Below are 23376 nucleotides of genomic sequence, written 5' to 3'. Positions count from 1 at the left end.
TTTTTGAGTTATCCTGGTGCATGTCCACGAGGGGCCAGCAGAGGAGATCGTGCTTAGGGGCAACCAACATGGGTTCATCAGTGGCAGGTCCTGTCAGACCAACCTGGTGGCCTTCTACAACCAGGTCACCAAATCCTTAGACGCAGGGGTAGCAGTGGACATCGTCTTCCTGGACTTTCAGAAGGCCTTCAACTCCCACCTCATTCTCATTAAAAAGCTAGGGGGACTGTGGCATCAACACCTACACAGTCAGCTGGGTCACTAATGGGCTGGAGGGCCACACCCAGAGAGCAGTGGTGGATAGGTTATTTTCAACCTGGAGGGATGTGGGCAGTGGGGTCCCCCAGGACTCGGTCCTCGGGCCCGCACTGTTCAACATCTTCATCAGTGACTTGAACGAGGAGATAAAAAGCACCCCGTTCAAATTTGCTGATGGCACTAACATGTGGGGGGATGTGAGCACATTAGAAGGGAGGAATAGGCTGCAATTGGACCTAGACAGGTTACAGGAGTGAGCGGATGAGAACAGGATGGGCTTCAACACTGATGTGCAAGGTGCTGCACCTGGGAAGAAACAGCACCATACCTACAGGCTGGGGAACTCCCTTGTCAGGGCAGAGGCAGAAAAGGGTCTTGGAGTCATCGATGCCAAGATGAACATGGGCCGGCAGTGTGGGGAGGCAGTCAGGAAGGCCAACCGCACCTTGGCATGCATCCACAGATGCATCTCGAGCAGGTCCAGGGAGGTGATCCTCCCCCTCTATGCGGCACTGGTCAGGCCGCAGCTGGAGTACTGCGTCCAGGTCTGGGCGCCGCACTTCAAGAGGGATGTGGAGAGGGTGCAGAGGAGGCCACTTGCATGATCCTATAAGGAAAGGCTACAGGACCTGAACCTGTTCAGCCTCCACAAGAGAAGGTTGAGGGGGGAATCTAGTGGCCTGTTACAAACTAGTCAGGGGGGATCATCAGGCACTGGGGAGTCCCTGTTCCCCCAAGCACAGACAGGAGTGGCCAAGCTGGCAGAGGGTAGATTCAGGCTAGACATCTGGAGATGCTACTTCACTGTCAAGGCAGCTAGGATCTGGAGCCAACTTCCAAGAGAAGTGGTGCTGGCTCCTACCCTGGGGGTCTTTAAGAGGAGGTTAGATGAACACCTTGCTGGGGTTGTTAGACCCCAGTACTCTTTCCTGCCCTGACAGGGGGTCAGACTCGATGATCTGCTCAGGTTCCTTCCGACCCTACAAACTATGAAATGTCTGGGCCCTGTAGCACAAGTGTTTGGGGACTCGTGTTCAAGAGGACTTCTGCAGGCATGAAGAAAGCAGTGGCAGCCACCTCCTATAAAGCAAGCAAGATACGGCCCTCCCAGTCATATCACAGCAGACAACTGCTGTGCTACAGTATATCCTCAGATGTAAGCTTCTTTATATAGAGAACCAAACTGAAGATGCAGCAGGACAGAACAAGCAATTCCCTTCCTTTACAGTCAGCAGCGTTACCAAAAGAGCTTTATTAACTTTTCCAAATCCACGCTGACGTCACCTCCAGTTCAAAGTTCAGCATTAGGAATGCATCATCCGCAAGACATAACAGGAGCTGCATCACACAAGCAGCTGTTCGGCAGGCTTTATTGCTCGTTTGCATACATGTTTCCAGCATTGCATTTCCCGAGTTTCTTAATGAGTTTACAAATGAGATTTGGAAAAAAAAAAAAAAAAAAAAAGAGAGATGAGTCACAGATCCCGCTGGTCTAAAATTAGACTAAATGTCGAACGTGGAAATACAGTCTGGAACCCCCTTCTGCCCCTGCAGCACAGAGGTGTCCATGTTGCAACAAAAACACCACAATAGGAAAATCCTACAAGAGAAGCACCGCATAGGGCCACAGAGACGAACTCCCCCCTTTTACCCGCAAGTCTCAACTACAGGAGACATTTACTACAGAGCTCCTCACCATGGACTATTTACGGTCATGTGTCAGGAAGCAGGAGCCATCTGAACAGTTTGTATGGGACAGGCCAGTCCCCCAGTGCAGACTCAGCTAAAGAGAGGGTGCCAAGAAGCAAATTTTTTTTCTCAGTCCAGCTGAAGTGCACTGCCATGGTTTGTACTCCAATTATTCTGTCAGTAAACGGAGGAGTTTAGTCTCCAGGGGCTCCAAGTCCTGCCTTAAAACCTGGCATCGTGTCAACATGATAAATTTGGTCAGACGAGCATGTGATAAGCTTCAAAAGCAAACAGACTATAAAAAAGGCAAGCAGACCAAGAGTGTGCTAGTGCCAGACAGCTACACCTCTGAGGAACTGGTACTCAGATGATCGCAGATATTTAAGGACAAGCCAATTATGTGGTCATTAACCCACCATCCCTCCTCCACAGGAAAAAAAACAAAAAACAAAAGAAACAAAAACCTCCACAATCCAGGTTTCATTTGGGTTTCCATCTTGAAATGCTACCAAGCAGATAAGGAGACTCCAAGGTCTATTGATACTGTTTGCTTTAAGCAGGCAACTAGCACTGAGCCTGGAAGATTTGGGGGAGGAGGGAGAAATACAGTACTAGGTAGGCCAGCCAGCTCAAAGATTATGACAAACACCGAGATCAAATTGGACTTTTAAAATGGCAACCTGAGTTTCATCCTCTGTCTCCTGAAAGGGTTTTACAGGTACTCCTCATTTAATGTCATCCCAGTTAATGTTTCATTATTACATTGCTGATCCATTAGAGAACACACTTGTTTAAAGTCGCACAATGTTCAGTTATAACGTTGTTTGGCCGCTGCCTGCTAGTAGGCAACTACTGTGACGTAACTGGATTTGCTTAACATCGTTTGGCTTAAAAATCACAATTTAAGAGTGTAACTACAACATTAAGTGAGGAGTAGCTGTACTTGAAATGATTATATAAAAGAAACAGCTTGCTCAGAAGCTGACAGGTTACAGGGCAATTTGGCTTTAGGCTTTTGGACTAAATGGAAAAGATGATGGTCGTTCATTTTCTTTCATTGGGTTTAAAAAACAGTACCGAGTAAAGAGTCTTTCCCTTCAGGCTCACAGAATGGAAAAGAGCAAGGCCTCTTCCAACAGGAATCTCAACCTAAGCAGCACCTGGTCTAACGACCCAGTTAGCGAGCTCCAGAAGACTGCTGCAGAGGTGGCCCCAGGATAGAATGGGGCTGGAGATAAGACCTGGTGTCGTTTAGTGGTACATGGCTCTTGCGGGGGCTCACACCCACTCTGAGAACCCACGGTCAGTTCCAGCTCAGCCAGGGAGAGCCCCAAAAACCCTGCAGCCAGGTGCCTTCTCCCGGGTGTCTGAGAAGAGCAGCTGGTTCTGACTGTACCAATCCTCCACTGCACATACAACCAGCAGTGAACAGGACTTCCCCAGCAGATGCCGGCTGGTGTGCTCAGTTCTCACTGTCGAAGTGCTGATCATGGGCCTCTTCAGTGACCAATCAACTGGAGCATCTCCTGAGGATCCACAATCTTCTCCCGAGGCTTGCCAGCCAGTTGGCCCCTTGCCACTTCAGCAGCATCTATCTTCTCCCAGTCTGAGAAGGACACTGGATGGACCCCTGATGTTACAAGAGGGAAAAACCACATATCAACCATCCCCAGACTAGCAGGAATTAAAACACACAAGCAAAGAAGAAAAAAAAAAAAAAGTCTCTCACACCCAGGCATCCTCAGGCCTCAGCAGCACAAAGCCATAAATTTCTACATCTGTTATAAGAGGGGCTCTAGAGATCTAGTCAAATCTGATTAGTCAGACCTTTTCAAGCCATAACAATATTCAGCACAGCACTACCTTAGGGGATGAAATGCCTCTGGTTCACTTTAATGTCTTCAACTGTTAGATAGAAGTGCGTGCTTTAATTGAAAGCCTTTAAATACAGCAGTAGCAAATGACCCTCTTGGGTGTTTTAATCTATCCTCAAATTTGCCTGGAAGGATTGCTAAGAAAACGGATGAAGAGCAACCGTCTTGTTGTTTATGCAGCTGACAATGACGTTTTATCCAAGGACTGCGCTGCTTTTAAACAGGTCTTTCCTGGCAGCCACACCTCTCCTCAGCAAGTGGCTATTAACCTTGGCGATTACATTCAAGTTGAATTACGGTTCCCTCGCTCCCCACTTGAAGTACTAAAAGTTGGGGCACAACGTAATTTGTTACAAACTTTGCTCTAGCCTACGAGCTCTCTGCCAAGAGACGTTAGCAGGACTCGGAGCAGGATTCGACATTTCCATGAAAGTCAGAGAACCCATTCACAAATTACAAAAGACAGGTTCAAAAATGAGAGAGGAACAGAAGCTTCAGGATGTACCCACCACTAATGAGCAGGGCTGGGAAGGAAATACCCCTAGAGGCAGACAACCCGGGGGTTCCTTGCAGTTTCTGAGGTTGATAACGCCCAAAACCCTACAACTAGGACAGAGCTGAGGAAAAGGTCTGTTCCTGGAAAGACTCTGAGAAGAGGCTACAGCAAGGGGGGCAGACCCAGGTTTTAAGAGGACAGAAGGAAAGGGAAAATAAAAAAGGAGAGAGAAAGTGAGTTTGATTTTGCCTCAGTTAACAAGACCCTAAGAAAAAAGAGAGCTGGAAGGGACCTCGTGAGACCAGAGTCCAGGCCCTTGCTCAAGGCAGAAGTATCCCTGGCCGAATCATCACAGCCATGCATTTATTTAACCTGCTCTTGAAAAACGTCCAAGAATGGAGAATCTGCAATTTCTCTACCTTGTCTATCCCAACGCTTGACCACCCTTGTAGTCATAAAGTTCGTCCTAATTTCTAACCCAAGTTTCCCCTGCTCAAGCTTGAGGCCACTGGTCCTAGTCTCGTCGCCTAAAAGAGAGGGCTCATGGGCAGCCTTGAACTCAACCCCTTCCACCTCCTAGCCCAACATCCAGCCCCGGAGCCACCAAGCAGGCAGGTTTAAAGCAAAAACAAAAGAAGATGTAGACTGCTTTCAGGAGTGGACTATGATCCCACTTCTATTGAAGAAAGACCTGAATGCAGTACCTTGGACAGCTCACCCATCCAGACACACACGGGGACAGAAATGGGAGAGGAAGACCTGAACCCAGGACCAGGGACAATCCATCATGAAGCAGAAGTAGAAAGCAGAATAGCAGGACCAGGCAGAAGAAAGGGATCGGAGTAGTACTTGGGAAGACTGTGGACCTAATTTGTGGCAAGCCTGCCAAAAAAGTTGACCCCCTACTATTCTAAATCAATTCAGAAGTGGAGCAGATGGAAAGAACAGCAGCTGCATTTCACATCTGTGAAACGAATTTGCACATCTCACACCACAACGGACAGGTAGTCCCATCACAGAACCCATCGGTGCACACAGCAAATCTCACAGGTAAACTCAGCAGACCACAAAGAGAATCCCATGCTTGCAGGAATGGTTCTTCCAGCGTAGGGTCAAGGCTTCATGCAAACGCTGTATTGGTGGAAAGCTTTAGAAGCATTGTTGCCTGATGTCCTGTGACAGCCTGAACAATCTCAGTCCAGAGGACTGACTCTTAGAAGTTGCTTCAAAAAAGCGATGTACACAAGCTTCTATGTTCTATTAACACATGAAGAGACTAGGCTGAGCAGCAGTTGCTCATAATAGTACTTTTGGGCAATAAAACCATTTAGTTTTAATTTCTCAATATTATGTACCACAAGGCAGACTCTCATTACTGTCCCAACAATTTAGATGGCATCAACATGCATCACAATTTTCACGCACTTTTTATTTAAAAAGGTGGGGGGGGTGCCTGGCAAAGTGTGACAGGTAGATAATAAGAAGACTTAACCAATGCTTCAAAAACTTCTAAAATCAGCAGGCAGAGTCTGAACCAGAATTTAAAAGAACAAGTGGGATATGAAGGAAGAAGTTAACCTTTTAGGTGCTCATGCAAAGGGAAACACCAAGTCAGGAGAAATTTGTGCTTCGTGAGATTTTCCCTGCCTGCAAAATTCACTCCAAAATAGTATGAGGCCAGGTGGTAGTCATCACGATGTCGGCTAGTTGAGCAGGCAGGGGAAGGTACAATGAATGGAAACAAGAATGAATAACTTTCCTTTTGTCCTCTTAGAACCTCGGTGTTAAGCTTTTAAGACAGGAATACAAAAAAACCCCCTGCTGTCCAGTGCTCTCATGTATGATTTCCAAGAGGCTCTCTGGATTGAACATATACCCATTTCTATTTACACATCCCATGCCGCCAAATAAGACATGCACTTTGTTTTGAAAAAGCAGAATGAAGATGGAGATTTCCCCCTTTAACCAAATTGTTCAGAATCAGTTTCCTCATTTAAGATGCCCACCCCAGGTTCTGGTCTATAATTTTCAGGAAAAAGGTAAGCGTAGGATACAAATGCATAAGGTGCATTTGTTGCCACAGAGTCTCACACCAGAGGTTGCCCATAAGCATGTCCACTGACCTCGACTCTGTAGGATGCTCCTCACAGACTCAAAGCCTTCCTTAGTGTTTGAAACATTCAGCATCCCCGCCTGGAGGTCCTCTAGCACAGACTGGGCTGTGTCAAAGCTATCGTTCATGGTGGTGATGATCACCCCAGTAGGTCCCCTTTTCACCCAGCCGCTGCAGTACAGCCCTGCAGAGCATTACACAAAAATCAGCCATGCCCCAATACACAGTCCCCAGTGTGCATATAGGGGCGTGCTCAGTTCCCCAGTACAAGTGTCCCTTTGTGGGGAAGAGATGCAACACATCTCCCTATCTACTGATGTTTCATGTGGATGACTTCCTTATCTACTAAAGTTCCACACCTCCTCCTTTATAAAATTTCTCAGATTTAGACAGCCACTGCAGCCAAGGAAAAAACAACAAAAAAACCCCACTATCATTACCAAGCCCACAAAAGGGTTTGCTCAGTGGAGTTTACCTGGGGAGACCACCTTCCGCACCATTCAAATACACTGCATCATCTCAGCAGCACTTCCCAAAACCACCCCTCCCCACTCCACCTGTCCTTCCCCAGTGCACAGCTATCAGTTTACAGCACTGGGATGAGCCTTAAAAAAACAGCCACCACAGATGTTCTCTCATTAATAACCCCCTCAAGGCCTGGTAAAATGACTGCATCCCTCGGTGTCACTTGCTGCAAACATCTGAGCTATTAACATTATGAGCTACAAGACAGGTCTTATAACAACCATTTAAAATTTTCATAAACAGAACACAACCAGCTCTGGTTACATTTTGGACATTTATAAACAGTTTCTGTCAGAGGAGCTAAAAGGCTGCCCAAGGTGAAGTCGGGTGTCATGTAGGGAGCCCACAAACTAAGCCAGAGCAGAACAAGGGAGCTCAGGTCCCAGTCTCATTCTTTATAAGCCAGACTCCCCCACCCTTCATTCACACAGGCATCGCAGCCCACTTGTACTCCAAACACCGAGGGTTAATACTGACCTGGGACCCCCTGAACCCTGCCCAGGTGGTTGGGGATGATCCCATGCTTGCGGTCAAATGGAACAGAAGATCCAAGCGGAAGGCTCCTGTAGCCAATGCTACTGAGGATCAATCCACACTCAAGCTCCTCAACTTCTCCAGTGGGGACAGCTGTGGCCGACTCACCCGAACCCTGCATAGCTCAGGGAGGGAGAGAAAGGAGGAAGAGAGGAGAAATCAGAGTAGCCTTAAGACCCTCGACTGGATCCGCTAGGAGAAGCAGTGATGTTGCCAGTGAATCGAGGAGGTGGAACAGATGCGGAAGATCTAGGTGGGTGTGGGACATGCTCCTATACCAGCTCAACACCAACATATAGGAAAATCTCCCTGTCTCACATTAGAAACAGCTCCTGGCTGAGAGGCAACATTGGCTTCCCAAAACCTGCTATTTCAGATGCTCAGGTAGCAGCCAGCTCTGCTGGCTCCTATCAGCCTCAAATTCCCTGGTTATCTTTCAATTACTGCTGCCCCAGCTCTCCAGCCTCCTACTCACCTCCCAGCAATGCAGACACCCAGGCAAGGGAACAAGCAAACACTCTAGGGAGAGAGAACTGAAAGTCCATACTTCCAACCTGGTGACAGCCATACGGATCCCTCTTGCTCGCTTCCCATCGGCGGTGGGCAGAATCTCCAGAGGACTGCGCAGGAACTTCAATCCCCACTCCCTGGTGGCTGATGCCCAAATCTTGGCCTCCTTCTCACCAGGTTTCTCCAGGGCTGTTTTGATCATCAGCTCAGTCAGCCGCTTCCTCGGTCTGGGGACATCTGAAAATTGAAGAGAGGACTGCAGGAGCATGAGAGACTCCAGACCATGGTCCATCAGTCCACTAAGAAAGAACAGGAAAGGAGGAAGAACTGTTTGGGCCTCTGGACAGTTAATCCTGAAGGATGGAGGTCATCAAGCTAACTCAGAGAGCTTGCTAGCCCATGGGTCAATTTAAGGCCAAGGCCAATTCATACAGGTAGTCGTTGGGTGGCTGCATCCAGCACCTGGGACTTTTGAGACTGCAGCTCTTGGGGACTCTGTTCCAAATCCAAATTTGGAGGAGAAAGCCCTTGCACACTTTAAAACACAACTCTTGTTTCAGTTTCAGCTTTAAAACAAGCTTCAATATCAAGACTTGCACCCCCCTATATGCAGTCAGAAACAGACACCTGGCCCTTCATGTCTGCTCACCACCCTGTTCTATAAAAGCTCAAAAAATGAAGTCAGCAGCATTCAGCCAGCCCCTATGCTGGGATCTCCAGGAATGCACAGATGTCCTTTTCTCTTTGCTACACTCCTGCCATTTTGGGAGCCTCTGGCTCCTAGCACACGTTAGTTTAAAGGTATGATGGGATCTGATCCCCAAACCCAACCTCTGTGCCTCTTGTCCAGCTATATGTGCATGGCAGGAGCTAATTTGGGGGTTAGATCCCAAACAGGGCCCTTTCTACTTGCCAGTGCAGCCAGCCCAGCATCATGATGATGGATTCCCACTCCACTGAGAAGTTGAAAACCAGATGTCCACACCCCAGTATGTCCTGGTCCCAGCCCCAGGACCGACAATCAGCTATTAAAGATGAGCTGCAGCAGCCAGGCTGAGACCCTGGTGCAGTCCTGGGGACAGAGCCAAGAACCAACTGGCCCTGGGGCAGCCCTGGACATGCCACATGTTCAAAATTAAAAGCACTGCACAAAGCATTTTTGTAACTAGTTTGTATTCTACCTACAATATTTTTATAGTTGGTTTGCCATTTTAACACAGCTTAAATTGGCTGCATATGTAGTACCTTTGCCATTAATTGCACCATAAACATAATGTGTAGAGGGGCCCTCTGAAACAGTGACACTGCTGCCATTTCAGCCACCATGGCTCAGCCAAAAAGGCACTGGCATAACAATTACAGCTGCGTGAAGTTTCGCCCATTGTTTCAATTTGACACTATTTCGACTAACCTTGAGCTCGAAACAGTGAGATCAAATCAAAATGAAGGGCTTTGAAACAGCCTTGAAACAAAAAATGAGGCTAGTCGAAATGTTTCAAGTTTCAAAGCCAGCAGCGAGAGACAGGAGAGAGCCAGGGCTGCGCTCCCAGCACTAGCTGGGAGCGCAGCCCTGGCTCTCCCGTCTCCTGCTGCTAGAAGCCAATAACAGAGCAAGGGAAGGGATTTGAGCCTGGGCTCAGTTCCCCACCCCAGCACTCTGATCCGGGGGAGTGGAGAGTCAGCCCAATTGGGCTGGAAGACAGTCATACACCAGGCTGTGTTCTCCTGTCATAATCAACCTGGAAGGCAGGACAAGAGGCCCTCACCTCATTGTTTACCTCGATAGGTTCCCTCAAGCAGGCCTCCCTGTAAGATCCTCCTCCCGTCCCCACCCCGCCATTCCCCAAACACAGCCTGGTTGCAGGTTTCCTCACCTTTAATAGCATCTCTAAGGCCTGCAAAATCAGCAGGGTCCAGGATGGGTCTGGCGCCTGGCAGATTGACCATCTCCCGCAACTCCTGGAAATCCCAAACAAGAAGACATTATACCTCCCTGCTCCGGGTGTGTCTGTGAGAGACAAGAGCACAGATCCCAGAGGGAGAAGCTGCCTGCTTCACAAGGAAGTCTTCCTGAGCAGGCAACTCCTATTCTACAGGAAAGTTTGGGGTCAGCATGTGGGCACAGTAACCTGGGTTCACATGCCAGCCAAGAGACTCTCAGCTAAAGCAAGCAGATTCAAGAACATGCACTAAATTCAGACCCAACAAGAGGCTTAGAGTAAGAATTACAGCAAATGCTATTACCATAGGGCACCTCCAGCTCAAGCAAGAGTCTTACCTTGATGGTGAATGCCACCTGGAGAGGGCCCCTCCTCCCGACAAGCCACACACGTTTCACCTTGCTGGAGGCTATGGCTGCCAAGGAGCCTTCAGTGATGTCAGTCTTCTGTCAGACAAACGAAAGCAGAGGGGGAAGGAGGGAATTGGGTCCACAAATGCAGGCACGAGCCAGAGAGGGAAACAGCCTAACAGTTGCCTCCCTTGGTCTGAAGCTGTTTTCACAGCTACTGCCAGAACACAGCACATATATTTTCCATGATCCTGTATTTCATCACATCTCAGCACAAACAAGGCAGCACTCTCCCAGGCAGTCTCAAAGAGAAGCCCACAAGTGCTCCCCCTTCTTTAAAAGCCCTTTAAAAAAGGGGTGCTAAAGAAAGTCTGTTCTAGCTTGGAGCCAATGGAGCAGGCAGGGAAAAAGAAATCTTGCTTTTCTGGCACACTCAGCTTCAAAAGGGCACTTAAGAGTTGGCTGGCAACTTCTTCCCTCCAATTCTTTAAAATGGGGACGACTTTCCTACTGACACAGATAACCAAGGCATCTTGGTTATCTGTCCTGATGTCCTGGCATCATTTAAATTAAAAAGAAAAAAAAGAAAAAGGAAAAAAGTGGTATGGCAGAGAGAATAAAACCTAAGGATATTTTACTATGCGATAGTGAGGACGTTCAAAAGGAAAGACTGCTGGCAGTGCTTTCACCAGGTGTGATCTGCCACTTTGATGTCAAAAGATAAAGATCCCACAATCAGAACTCACTGACAAGGTTACTGGATAAAATCCAGACCCTCCCCTACTTGGATCAGCTCTGCAGAAACGGAGAAGGGTAAAAGACACTAGGCAGGGAGCGTTTATTCAATCCCAGTCCTCTTCTGGAACATTATGGTGCCACTGCCACATTCTGTCCATTCTAGGTACTGCAGATGGTCCCAAAGAGGCAGCATTTGAAACCATGGGCTCACTTCCCAATTCGTTTAACTCTTTAAAGGCCTCTGAAATGGCCAACATCCCAAACCTTTTCTTTCCTTTAATTTAGCTATTAATGTGGGAGGTGCTAGCTGTGCTTTAACAAGCCTCCCATCTGTTCCTGAGAGAGGGGGAAGTCTAGGATGCTCTCCCTGCTCACATCTGGGACAGCAGCCGTGTAGAACAGCTGTTGCCAACAAGCTCACAGCTGTCACACTGGGAACCTGGTAGAGAAAAAGATAATCCCACAAATCTAGTCTACTGACAGGCAGGCTAGCTGGCTGGCGCATTAAGTGCAGCAGGGAGCTATAGCAGAAGGCATGCTGGGGTGCGACAAGGCACAGAGAGACTAGACCAGACCTCTGCAAAGAGAACTTGTGCGGGTCTTGATCTGTCAGCAGCTCTAGCAGGGGGCAGGCCAGGGCTCTGTCTCTGCTGGGAGGGAGAAAGGACACATGTCACTATTAAATGGGTTTTATCAAAGGCCTGACAAAGTTTGGGATGAAAGGGCTCAGTGCGAATCCCCACTCTAGCAAGGGCCAGGAGCACTACAGGAGAAGCCAGCCAGCTGTGGAAGATACCACCCCTGTGTAGGCATTCTCTAGCTCTCAGGGGTATCTATCATACCCGAGTGCCAACTCATGGTATGATAAATCATACTGGAGCATGGCACTTCCCTCCCTGTTATTTTAGTACCAAATCCACCAGGAAAGCAGCAAATCCAGGTCCAAGTATTGACCTGGCTTAATCAGGCCAGCAGTCTTTCCTGCAGGGTTAAGCAGGCTACAAAGGAGGAAAGCTCTCAGCTGAAAACAGAGCGTCTCAACTAGACAGCAGAGTCCAGGAGTGCAGCTACTGGGGCACGCGGCTGCTTCTGGTACTTGGTCTGCATTCTCTTGTTAGACGAGATCCTAATATCTTGCATGAAAGGGTTCTTGACCCATCATACCAATCAAGCCTGGCCTACTTTATGCATTCTCCATACACTCACCCGGAGTAAATCGAGTGGAGTCAGTAGAATCCGAGCTACATCCAGTGCCACATTTCCCTGCCCCAGGACCAGCACTGTCTTGCTGCTCAGGTCAGGCTTCAACTGTACCAAGAGAAAGCAGATTCAACAGTCTGCCCAGTTACTTTCACAGCAACACAGGACTGGAAGGAGGCTTCCCGGTCAGGATCCACCCCCTTACACTCAAAAGTAACCACTTCAAACTCTCACATAACCTCAAAGCACAAAACCAGAAACACCCACAGGTTAAAGAAGGGGACATAACAGCAGAGCTAAAGTGCTGTCAACTATTATGGCTAGGGGTGCACTGATAGAGATTTTTGGGGATGATACCGACAGCAGATTTTTAAGGCGACGTATTGGCCCATAATGATCCGATTCCTGATACACAGCTCTTCAGTTTGAAGAGCTGCATCCAGCTAGTAAGTCTGGTGTGGTGGAAGGGGAGGGAAGTGGGGGGGGGAGGAGGCAGCTCAAGGCCCCTGTGGCGAGGGAGGGAATGGGGCTACAGCTGACCAGTCAGGGCAGGGAAGGGCATGGGACAGACCCACAAGCAGCTTGTCCAGGGGATGCAGGGCATGTGCCCCCCCAGATCTGCACAGCATGTGGCAGACTGGGGCAGGCACAGGACAAAGGCACAGCTTGCCGGAGGGGTGCAGGAAGGCAGGGGAGAGGGGCAGATCCCACCAGTGCGCACAGCATATCCGGTGCTTATCTGGCAGCTCCCACTGCACGTCAGGGAGGGCATGGTGGGGCGTGTGCCCCCGGATCTGCCTGGCCAGAAGAGTCTGGGCCCAGCCGACCCTGCCCAGATGTGGGCAAACACACTATGCCCCCCAGCCCCACGTCCTCCTAAATGAGCAGTGAGAGCAGCAGCAGCAGGAGCCACCAAACTAGCACCAGATGAGCCACATACAGCAGCCAGAGCTGCCCCCCTACCTCCCTTCTCATGTCCTGCGCCCACCTCAGCCCCAGCCCCAACCCCAATCCCACTAGCTCCCCGCCGCAGGGGTCTTCATCTCCCCCATCCCCTTCCACCACACCAGACTTACTAGCTGCATGCAGCACTTCATGCCGCTGGCTCTGCTCCTCACTGCCTACATGCTATGCTGCGGCTGCGCGCACACAGCCACATCGGCCCAATTTCCAATACAGAAATTTTTCTTTATTTCAGTGCCAATCCAATATTGAACCGATGTATTGGTGAACCTCCAATTATGGCTGAGAAATAATTAGTTAACATGCTCAGAGGCTGCTAAGAGGACCACGTCCCATGCTACATAAGATGGCAAAACTCCTTGCAGTCTTTAGTCTCACCTAGAAGGAAAGATTCCTTCCTGACTCCAAACTTGGCAGCTGGGATGACCCCAAGTGCAGGACCCTCTAGTCAGAAATAGGGTTTTCGCTTCTCTGATAGCTGGCTCTTTCCATCCCCTCCACAGTACCAATACAGAACCCTCCTACTTCACTCTAGGTGTCAGGCAAGGCCAGCTAGCACAGATCCAAGTCTCTTCCTTCAGCCTGGAATCCTAGCACATATTGGAAGCACTGCACCTATGTGATAGGATCAGGGAGCAGTCACACAGCACATTTACATGGTGCAATCTGCATCGGTTTCGTTCACAGATGCAAGTTATACCAGGATGCTGAGCAGGGAAATGACTGATGGTCTTATCTGGGAGTAGCAGACTACAGGCTGCTGTTCTAGCCCCTTGCCAGCTGGTGGCACAGAAATAGTGTGTAATAGTTTGAGCAGAGGGCTATTACAAGACAGGCAGTTAAAACTAAGCAGAGCTAAGACAGGACCAAGACCAGTGTGACTTGCCTTGACATACAATTACTACTGACTCTTTGCAGCAGTTTTGTCCTGGATTAGGGTTATATATGTGGGTAGGACAGATCATACTGGCATGTGTCCCCTGTCCTTGCTCTCAGTTATTTCTCCAATTCCCACCTCTTTCAGAGCACCACTGCAAGTCCCTAAAGTCTCCTCACATGGCACCTCTCTGAGCAAACCAAATAAAGTCTCCCCAGATCAAAATGTGTCCCTTCTGGGCTTCATTACAGCATCTCCAAAAGATGCTGCCAACTTAGAGCCACCTAATCCACTTTTATTGCCATATGTGTGAATGATTTATTTATCATCTAAGGGGGATTTAATGTGGGGCCTATTAATCTTTTCCAACTGCAGGCCTCTCAGGCAGGCACTAATCCCAAGATGAATGACTGCATTCACACATAGGGGATACATGAGGCCAAAAGAGACAGAAACACCAGCCCACTCACTCACGTCTCTGTTTTCAGGTAGCCCATTGTACCAGCCCACAAATGCTCTGGCCGAATAAACCCCGGACAGGTTCTCTCCTGGGATGCCAAGGATCCGGTTATCTTCTGCCCCATAGCTCTGCAGAAGTAGAAACAACAACCCCAGTCAACCGTGTATCAGTACACGCTGGTATGAAAGCAATACACAGGGTAAATCTCCTCTACAGAAGGGCCACTGCCATCTGAGGGAACCACCTGTGGGATGCTGTACTGCTGCCAACCTCCAGAGTACGTCCTGGGCTGGCAGATTCATATAGCGAAGCTTCCAATGCGAGTTTCACAGCCTTTCCCCATGCCTGGGATGTGGAGAACTACCTGGGAGCGTGACACTATGCAAGGCAAAGGTATAGGACGGGGAGAGGTGGGTTTTCAAGCTGCTCTTTGAGACCACAGGTAATATGAACCTAAAGAGATGGCATATATGCACCTGCCCCCCACCCTGTGGCATCCCATCAAAGTTGTCATAAAGCCCATCACTGACACATTACATCAAAGGAATGCCCAAATCCCAGCAGGGTTTCATAGTTAAGACACACCAGTCTCTACAGCCCACAAGGCTGCCAAAGGGATGGATGTGGCTAGCTTCATGTCCAGCCGTCTCAAATTTCCTCAACCCAAATGACCAGGTGTCCATTTATAGCTGGGTTGGCTAGGTTTGGTATTCCACATAAACCTAGACAGGCTCAAACTCACATCTCTGGATACACAGCAAAACAATTTAACCACTCCCCCCCCTCGAGTCGGATGACCCTGAGCAAGTTCCTTATAACCCTGGGCCTCAGTCCTCCATCTGTGACAAGGGGAAAACGCTGCCCTGCCTCACAGTGGGGTGGGATCATGAATGTTTTAAAGGATTGTGAAATTGAGTTGCTGGAGTAATGAGGGCCATAAAATGGATTAAAAAGACACTCTTCTCCTTAAAAACCCAACACATAGACAAATGAACATTTATCACAGTGTAATGTACATGTCTTTGAAAATGATGCTGGGATCAGGAAGAGGCAGACTACAGTTCTTATAGCATCTTACCACTGGGCAACAAGAAAACAGGTTTAGCAACCAGCTACCCCAGAACAGACACACAAGCCCAAACAGTCTAACTGCAAGAACCGTATCCCCAATTCTCTCAGGAGTACTTCATAAAATCAGTGGAAGTTCCCCTGGTTCAAGGGGTTGTCTCACTTGTCAGTGTTTTTACACGAGTGTAACATTGACTACACTGACATAAACATGCTGACTATTCAAGCACATCTGGTTCTCTTCAACTCTTTTCTAATTCAACATACAGTCCATCAACCCACCAAGACTACCGCGTGATAAGCCTGCTGCAGCTCCTCTACAGTGACATCCTTCCCAACGGTAACATTCCCATAATAGGAGCAGCGATCAGACTGTGCTGTCTGGGTAAAGGTGTTGATCACATTCTGTTGGGTGGAGAAGACAGTTGAAAGGATTTAACAAGAACAGCTGCACACTACATCCCAACAAAACACAACCAAAAAGAGGAGCCGGCAGAGAGGTCTCGACAGTGGCTCTATGGGACCTTGAAGCTCTCTCCGATTCATGCCTCACAGCCCTCATCAGATGAAGGCTCTGTGCAATTTATTTTTAAAACAGACACAGTTATCTGTGACTTGGCACCATTTCTGTCAGTTCTGCTGGAAGAAAGCAGAGCTCATTTTTCAGTGTCCCATCCACCACCGGTGCAAGATTCCACCTTTGAAAAGGAGAGAACAGATAGCTGGAGGGTTTGACTCAAATCTTGCCCTTTGAACAGTGCTGGGAATGACTGTCCCAATGCTAACCAAGACAACTCAAGGCTGCAGCTGGCATGGCAGATGAGTCAGTCTTGCTTGTCTGTTGGAAAAACCATTTGTTTCCCTACAATAAAAGTAAGAACCTCACAGATGGAATGTTTTTAGCAGCCACAACAGATCCTGCTGTTCCCTGGATGACTGGAGACCAGGACTGCCCATGTGTGAGTGAAAAGAAAAAAAAAAAAACCTCTAGAGATAAGAATGGCTGAACAATCCCACTCAACAGTGCCAGCCACCTGCCCAAGTCAACCTTGCCTTGTGAACCCGGCTTTCATAGGAAGTTGCCTGCTTGAGTCAGACAGCAAAACAGCTTGTTATAGATAACAAGCTTCCCTCTTCCAAAGCTTCTCCTCCAAAACTTAGCATTCAAAGCCTCTGCAAACAGCCCACTTCCCTCCTCCTTGAACAATCTGGAACCACAGAAAGGACAGTTACAACAGAGGAAATTACCTCACAAGAACTGCATCCCTGCCCTCGTTACTTCTTATGCCTGGGACCAAAGGGATCTAAGACTTGTTGTCAGCTTGTACCATAGACAGGCAAGGTAGAGACCCTCTCCAAAGCCAACAATGGGCTCTCTCCCCGTCTTGAGCCCTGTCAGATGATGGGGAAACCACTACAAACCTTGACTTCAGGGTGGTCTGGTGCCACGCCAAAACGAACGAGGCCAAAGGGAACAGGCAGCTTCTCATAAATGTCCACTCGGGCGAGCTTGTGGTGCTAGAGAAGAAGAGCACATAGTCACGATAGAAGCCACCAGAGACAGGGCACAAGTTAGATGAGGCAGACATCGGCTTTCTGCATTTGGAACAGGCTGCAGAGGAGGAGCTCCTGATCTTCTTGAATCTGCAAGTACAGCAGGGAGGCAGAGCGCTCTTGCACCTCATCACAAAGAGGGAGAGATGCACTCAAAGTTAACAACGCCCAGCTAGACTCTTACACCTGGGAGCAGAAATCGGGGGGGGGGGGGGGGGGAGTAGGGGTATGAGCAAGTAAATGGGGCAGCAGTGTATACATGCGGAACTGAACTCTCTCATTAGTGGTAGTTCTAAAGCTTTGCCTTCAAGTAGCAAGGACAGGCCTACAACCAGCAATCATTACAACCCACTGTATAAGACAAAGGACCCTGACAACTAACAAGTTTGTCCAGGACAAAAATCACCAAGATAAAAGCATCGCTTCAAGGGCCTTGGGCAGCCAGGGTTAGCCCAATCCTTCTTGGATTTGTCAAAGCAAACACAAGAACTGTAGACAAAGCATGGATTATTTCTGCTGCAGAGATGCTAAAATATATCAGACCTCTCCAACACTCTGTTCAGCCAAGGTTTTGCCAACCAGGAACCACGGAAAAAGATACAACTAAGCTTAACAAAAAAACAAACAAACAAACAAAAAAAACCCACCCCCAAACTTAAACAGGTCTACCTTCTGGCAGCTGCTGCAGCCGGGGGGGGGGGAGGAGAGTCACAGGAGGTGGGGGCAGCAAGTGGTGCGGAAGGGACAGGTGTCAGGCCACTTGACTCCTTGCCACCTGTATCCCCTCTCCCCGCCACCATCCCATCTGCAGCAGTGGGGGATGCCAATTTAAGACGACCCTCAAATACTTAGATTCTATACCAAATTTATACTATGTATATATACAAATTTATACCAATATATATTATAATTATTCGGGAGGGGGGAGGGTCTTAAATTTGAAGTCATCTTAGACTTGGGTAAATACAGTAGTTAGTTCATACCTTTCAGTTTGAATCAGCAGAGATAAAAAGTAGCCCTGAGATTTGTCCCTGAAGTTTATTAATGGCTACAGTTCAGCATGTTACACCCAGTGATCTTGGGGGAAGCAGATTTGTTTGTTTGACTTAGCCAAAATGGAGAGCATGTAAAATGACCAGGCTTCCTTTAACAACAGATTTATGCTGAAAATCTTTATCGAGAGCACAGGCTTTAAAAGATGCATGTATGTGGCAAATCTAATTACAGAAACAGTATTTCCCCCGCTTTGTCCATAAACAGCTGGGGGCAGATGCTGTGCTACACCCTCTGGAAATGTAGACCACTGAAAGGGGAACAGAGGTGGCTGTAGGCCACCCCTGCACATTCCCTATGGGAAGACCTACTATAGAGATCCAAATAGCCCTGACAATTAACAGCAGCCCAAGGGCTGCTCTAAGTTACAGCAGGCTCTAGTGATGCCTACACATTGCAGTGCAAGAGGCAGAGAGATACACAACACAGCTCCACTTCAGCATATTCCTTATGCCAGGACATATGGTGGGGTCAGGCCAGCACTACCTATGGTGGCCAAACTCAGTGCTGCCACCAAACGAATCAGCCTGTGCGCTGCTCTGGGATGGTTACAACCCTTATATGCCAGGACACCAAGCAGCTGCATTCCTCCGTGTTGAATGAAAGCCAGGTACCTTCAGCAGGTGCTGGGCAGTGTAGAACCCAGCAGGTCCGCTGCCCACGATACATATCCGGGGAACGTGCTCACTCGTGGAAAGGGGCCTCTTGAAACCTGGACAGGAAACAAGCAGGAAAGTCAGCAAGCAGGGAATCCAGCCCACTTCCCACAGGCATCTCTGCTACACTGAGATCTCTCAGGCACGCTGAACCCACATCAGCATAGACTTGTCAGAGGCACAGACACAGGCATGCTGTAGAAGTGAACCAAGGACACCCACAGTTCAGATCCTGAGGGATCCTTATAAAAAGGGGCTTAAAAAGAACACCCCTTTGAGATCACTTACCCCCCTGTGCAGAACAGGCACTTGAAAGGTAACTACTAAGTGCCCCTGCACCACTGCTTCTATTCACAAGTGTCTAACAAGAAACTGTCCTGCTGCCTCTTGCTTCCTCCCACTTGAGATTTTTCTCCCCACATGACAAGCCAAACCTGCAGCTTTGACAATCGCAAAAGCTCTTCCCTTTGGCCATAGCTGTAACATCCATCAAGCCCCTTGCAATCCTTCTCCCCCCACTCCCATCACAGGTGATCAATAAACTAAGAGGCCTGCAGTAAGCAGCATCTGGAAAAGTTGGACACCATAGCCTGTTTTTAGGCATAAGTCAGCACGACCTTGCAAGTCAGATGAGAAGTTTTATTCCACCGAGTACAAAGACACTCAAGACCAAATTACTGTGGGTCAAATGCCGGAGACTGCATTTCTCTGCCGAGTCCTTGATATTTTTCTTCTGTAGCCTTGATATTTCTCTCTTTCAGAAAGCAGCTTCCCAGCTCCACACTCACAGGACCTGCAAAGTCCGTTAGATTCTTCTGGGGAAACAAGTTACCTGGTCCCCGTTTCTGCAGGAAATGTAATTAGCTCAGGGGGACAGTGTGTCAGGATTGCACTGGCTGCCTCACAGTGTAAATCAAGGGCAGTAATTCTCACCCACCTCCCAAGGACAGTAAGGCTTCATCAAATCCCTCAGAGAAAACAGAACAGAAGTGCAGTGTTTTTCTGGCATTTTCTCCTTGAAGGGAAAGGAGGACCTTTTCATTCAGAGTTGCTAAGAACTAGCCACCCTTGATCTGGGGGTACGACGTCAGCAGGAGACAACGGGAAACTGAACTCTTCTTGCTACAAAACAGGTCTGGCAGATGCAGTGACAGACTCTCCAGCACACCTTAATAAACTGACTCACCCCTGACCTCCACATGGAAACAGTGGAGTCTCCATGGTCCATTCAATCACAGACCTCTCCGCTGAAACTGCCGATTTAGTTTAATTACAGTGCTTGATTCATGACATGGACATCACTTAGACACCAAGGACTGGATTAAACTAAACTAATTTATTCAACCCAGACTTACATCCTACTGAATGTGCTGTAACAAGGTAATTTTTCCAGTCACATATTGCTAAGCAATATGATGCGTGCAACCACATATACATTAGGTGGATGAACACATAAGAACAAGCAGAGAAAGCATGCAGGGAAAGCAGTGAATGTAATATAACTTGACTTTAGCAAGACTTTTGATATCGTCTCCCACAGCATTCTTGCAAGCAAACTGAGGAAGTAGGGCTTGTATGAATGGACTGTAAGGTGGACAGAAAGCTGGCTGGATTGTCAGACTCGACAGGTAGTAATTAATGGCTCAGTGTCTAACCAGCGGCCAGTATCCAGTGGAACGCCCAAGGGGTTGCTCCTTGGGCCAGTTTTGTTCAACATCTTCATTAACAATCTGTAAGATGGGGGTGGGGGAGGGGAAGAGTAGCAGATACACTGGAGAGTAGGGCTAGGATTCAGAGTGACCTACACAAATTGGAGGATTGGGCCAAAAGGAATCTCAGGAGGTTCAAGAAGGGTAAGTGCAAAGTCATGCACTTTGGACAGAAGAATCCCATGCAATCCCAAGAGAAGATTGAGAAGGGATTTGATAGCTTTAACTATCAGAAGGGTGGTTACACAGAAGATGGAGCTGGACTGCTCTCAGTAGTGACCAATGACAGAACAAGTATCAATGGTCCAAAGCTGCAGCAAGGGAGGTTTAAGTTGGATATCAGGAAAAACTCTCTCACTAGGAGGGTAGTGAATCGCTAGAACAGGTTCCCCAGAGAGCTGGTGGAATCTCCATCCTTGGATGTTTTCAAGACCCGGCTCAACAAAGCCCTGGCTGGGATGATCTAGTTGGGGAACATACTGATTTGAGCAGGGGGTTGGACTAGACCTCCTGAGGTCCCTTCCAACCCTTATTTTCTACAATTCTGTGATTACCAGAGAGTAATTTTTGCTTCTAATCAAGATACTACTACTAATATACGCATACAGATTTACAACATACTGTATTTAACTTGGTAACTTTCCTTTAAAGAAGGTGACCCTCTTCATTCGACTTGTAGCACAAGATAAAACACAGCAACTGATGAGAATTCAAGTCACATTCATCTATTGCCTATTTTGAACAGGTAAATTTCTAGATTTCGTTGCAACAAAGTCCCTCAAATCCTCATATCTATCACCCTTTTCCAAGTCATCATCTTCACTACTGCCTCCTCCTTAAAACGAGTAACAAAAGCAAACAGCCTATTCCAACTGAGAATACATCCAATTGATGCAATACCATCACGATCTCAACACTTTCCACCCTTTTATCTGTGTACCAAGCATTTTTGGTAGACATTTTGTCCGTCCAGACGACAGATATAGAACACACTGGACAGACATCTGTACTGAGCTTTCAAACCTCTCTCATGAAAGGCCTGCCCAGAACCCAGCAGCAAACAAAGAGTTTACCTTCATTTTGCTGACATACGTGAATGAAAGCATATCTGGGTTAAATTTTAGCTGCCCCTTCAACTCACCATTGGGTCCCAAACCACCACCATCATCTCATAGGTCTCTTAGCACTTTTTGGCTTGCCTGTTAGAATTACTAAGGATATTACTTCTTAATATCCTTAGCAAACATCCCCCCCAACCCCACCCCCATCTCCCGCCACCTATTTCTCCATCACCTTCACAACACCCTCAGGAGACCTCCCGGCTGCTAAACTTGGCAGAGACAAGCCGAGCAGGGCCAAACTGTCAAACTCCACCTGAAGGCAACAGCTGCTGCAGCTACTCAGGGCTTTCCGCCCAAGATGCTGCGAACGAAGCACCTGAAACGAGCGGCCAGGCTTCAGCGCCTCGGCTTTTCGGAGACTGGAGGCACGGAGCCAAAGCCAAACTCCTTCCACCTGTCCGGGGCCCCAGAGCAGCCATCCGCTACAGACCTCGTCTCCTGCAACACGGCCAGCTTTACGTCAGCTACACAAGCGCAAACTTCACCCCGCAATTTCGGCCCCTCGGCTGTCTCCAAGGCACTGGGCCAGGAAGCAGGAGGAGCAGGCTGAGGTCGGAGCTCCCTGAGAGAAAGCAACCCTGATGCCCAGGGCTGCGTTATCCTCCCGAGCTTTACCAAGGCTGCCACCCTAACAGCTCTGGGCAGTTTAGACACCCAAGGACTTTGCCTACCCCGCCCCAGGCCCAGCCCCACGGGGCACCATGCCCCCAGGCCCTACCCGCGAGGCCGGCGGGCCGCAGGCAGCGCAGGGCGGACGCCCCCCTCCAGCCGCCGCTCGCGCCCATGCCCGCGCCCGCCCGACCGGCCGCCACGAGCTCCGAGCCCACTCTGCGCACACTTCCGCTAGGCGCGGACCAAGGCGCACGACAGCCCCGCCCAGCGCGGCTCTCCGCCAATCGCGTGGCGGGAAAGCCTTAGATTAGCATAGCCCCGCCCCCGCCGGCTCCCGGCCTCTGCGCTCTCGGCCCCGCCCCGAGGCCGCTCTAGCCAATGACAGGGCCGTCCGCCTAGCCTCGCCCATCCACCATAGAGAAGAAGGGCTTTGTGTGAGGCCCATCGTACTTTCCGCCTCTATGGTTTATCCTCCAATCGGTTCAATGCTACCGCATGAGAGAGGGCCGCTTCCTGCAGGGATCATAGAGAGGAGGGGGGACCATAGAGATAGGGCAGCCCCCCCTCCTCCAGCCCTTACTGCTCCCCCAGGGGCAGGGGCACCCCAGTGGTCGAGGCTGTGCAGCCCTTGGCATCAATGCCAGGCCCTGTGCATGGGACCTGGGGCCTGCCTCTGCCTGGCCATGTCCCAGCCCCGCAGACATGTCTTGCCGCAAGCTCTGGCACCCGCAGGAGCAGGCTGATTTGGGCTGGGGGCCGACTGGGCAGCCTCTTGGAAAAGACCCTGCCTTCCAAGCCTGCTCCATTAAATGGAGAGCCAGCACGGCTCCGGAGCACAGTACGACAGCTCCACCTTGGGGCAGAAGCAGTAGCCAGGGCCAGGGGCAGATCCAGGATTTCCCAAATGGTGCTGGGGATGCAAGAGCAGCAACCCCACCCCTACCTCGTAGCCTCATCTGCCCCCACTGGCATGGGCAGACCACCCTCAGGAGCCTCCGGGGTCTTGTTTTAAGTACCTAAAGCAGAAAATCCTCCCTCTCCTTCCCTTCCCCCACTTGCCATTGTTGCTTTCCTTG

General features: G+C 49.1%; 1 protein-coding gene across 5 annotated transcripts; it reads right to left on the bottom strand.

Annotated features, from left to right (window-relative positions):
* Positions 1-1611: 1611 nt before the first annotated feature.
* On the bottom strand, positions 1612-22538 carry FDXR (ferredoxin reductase). Of its 5 annotated transcripts, none has more exons than XM_090060058.1 (12): positions 22407-22538; positions 18817-18914; positions 17018-17113; positions 15878-16000; positions 14542-14655; positions 12234-12335; positions 10278-10385; positions 9874-9958; positions 8037-8236; positions 7433-7604; positions 6441-6614; positions 1612-3577 (listed from the first exon to the last, which is right to left on the bottom strand). In XM_090060058.1, exons 1-12 carry the CDS (start codon positions 22471-22473, stop codon positions 3447-3449), a joined length of 1470 nt encoding a protein of 489 aa, XP_089916184.1. In that variant the 5' UTR covers positions 22474-22538; the 3' UTR covers positions 1612-3446. The 5 variants fall into 5 exon arrangements, with proteins under 5 accessions (XP_089916184.1, XP_089916185.1, XP_089916188.1 ...); XM_090060059.1 differs by having other exon boundaries at positions 10278-10382; XM_090060062.1 differs by lacking the exon at positions 22407-22538 and adding an exon at positions 19260-21807.
* Positions 22539-23376: the final 838 nt, after the last annotated feature.

Source organism: Crocodylus siamensis, chromosome 8, assembly GCF_052110815.1.
Source record: "Crocodylus siamensis isolate JL-2025a chromosome 8, ASM5211081v1, whole genome shotgun sequence".
Taxonomy (NCBI): domain Eukaryota; kingdom Metazoa; phylum Chordata; order Crocodylia; family Crocodylidae; genus Crocodylus; species Crocodylus siamensis.
The sequence above is the reverse complement of the archived record's forward strand: the minus strand, read 5'-3'. Positions and strand labels throughout refer to the sequence as shown.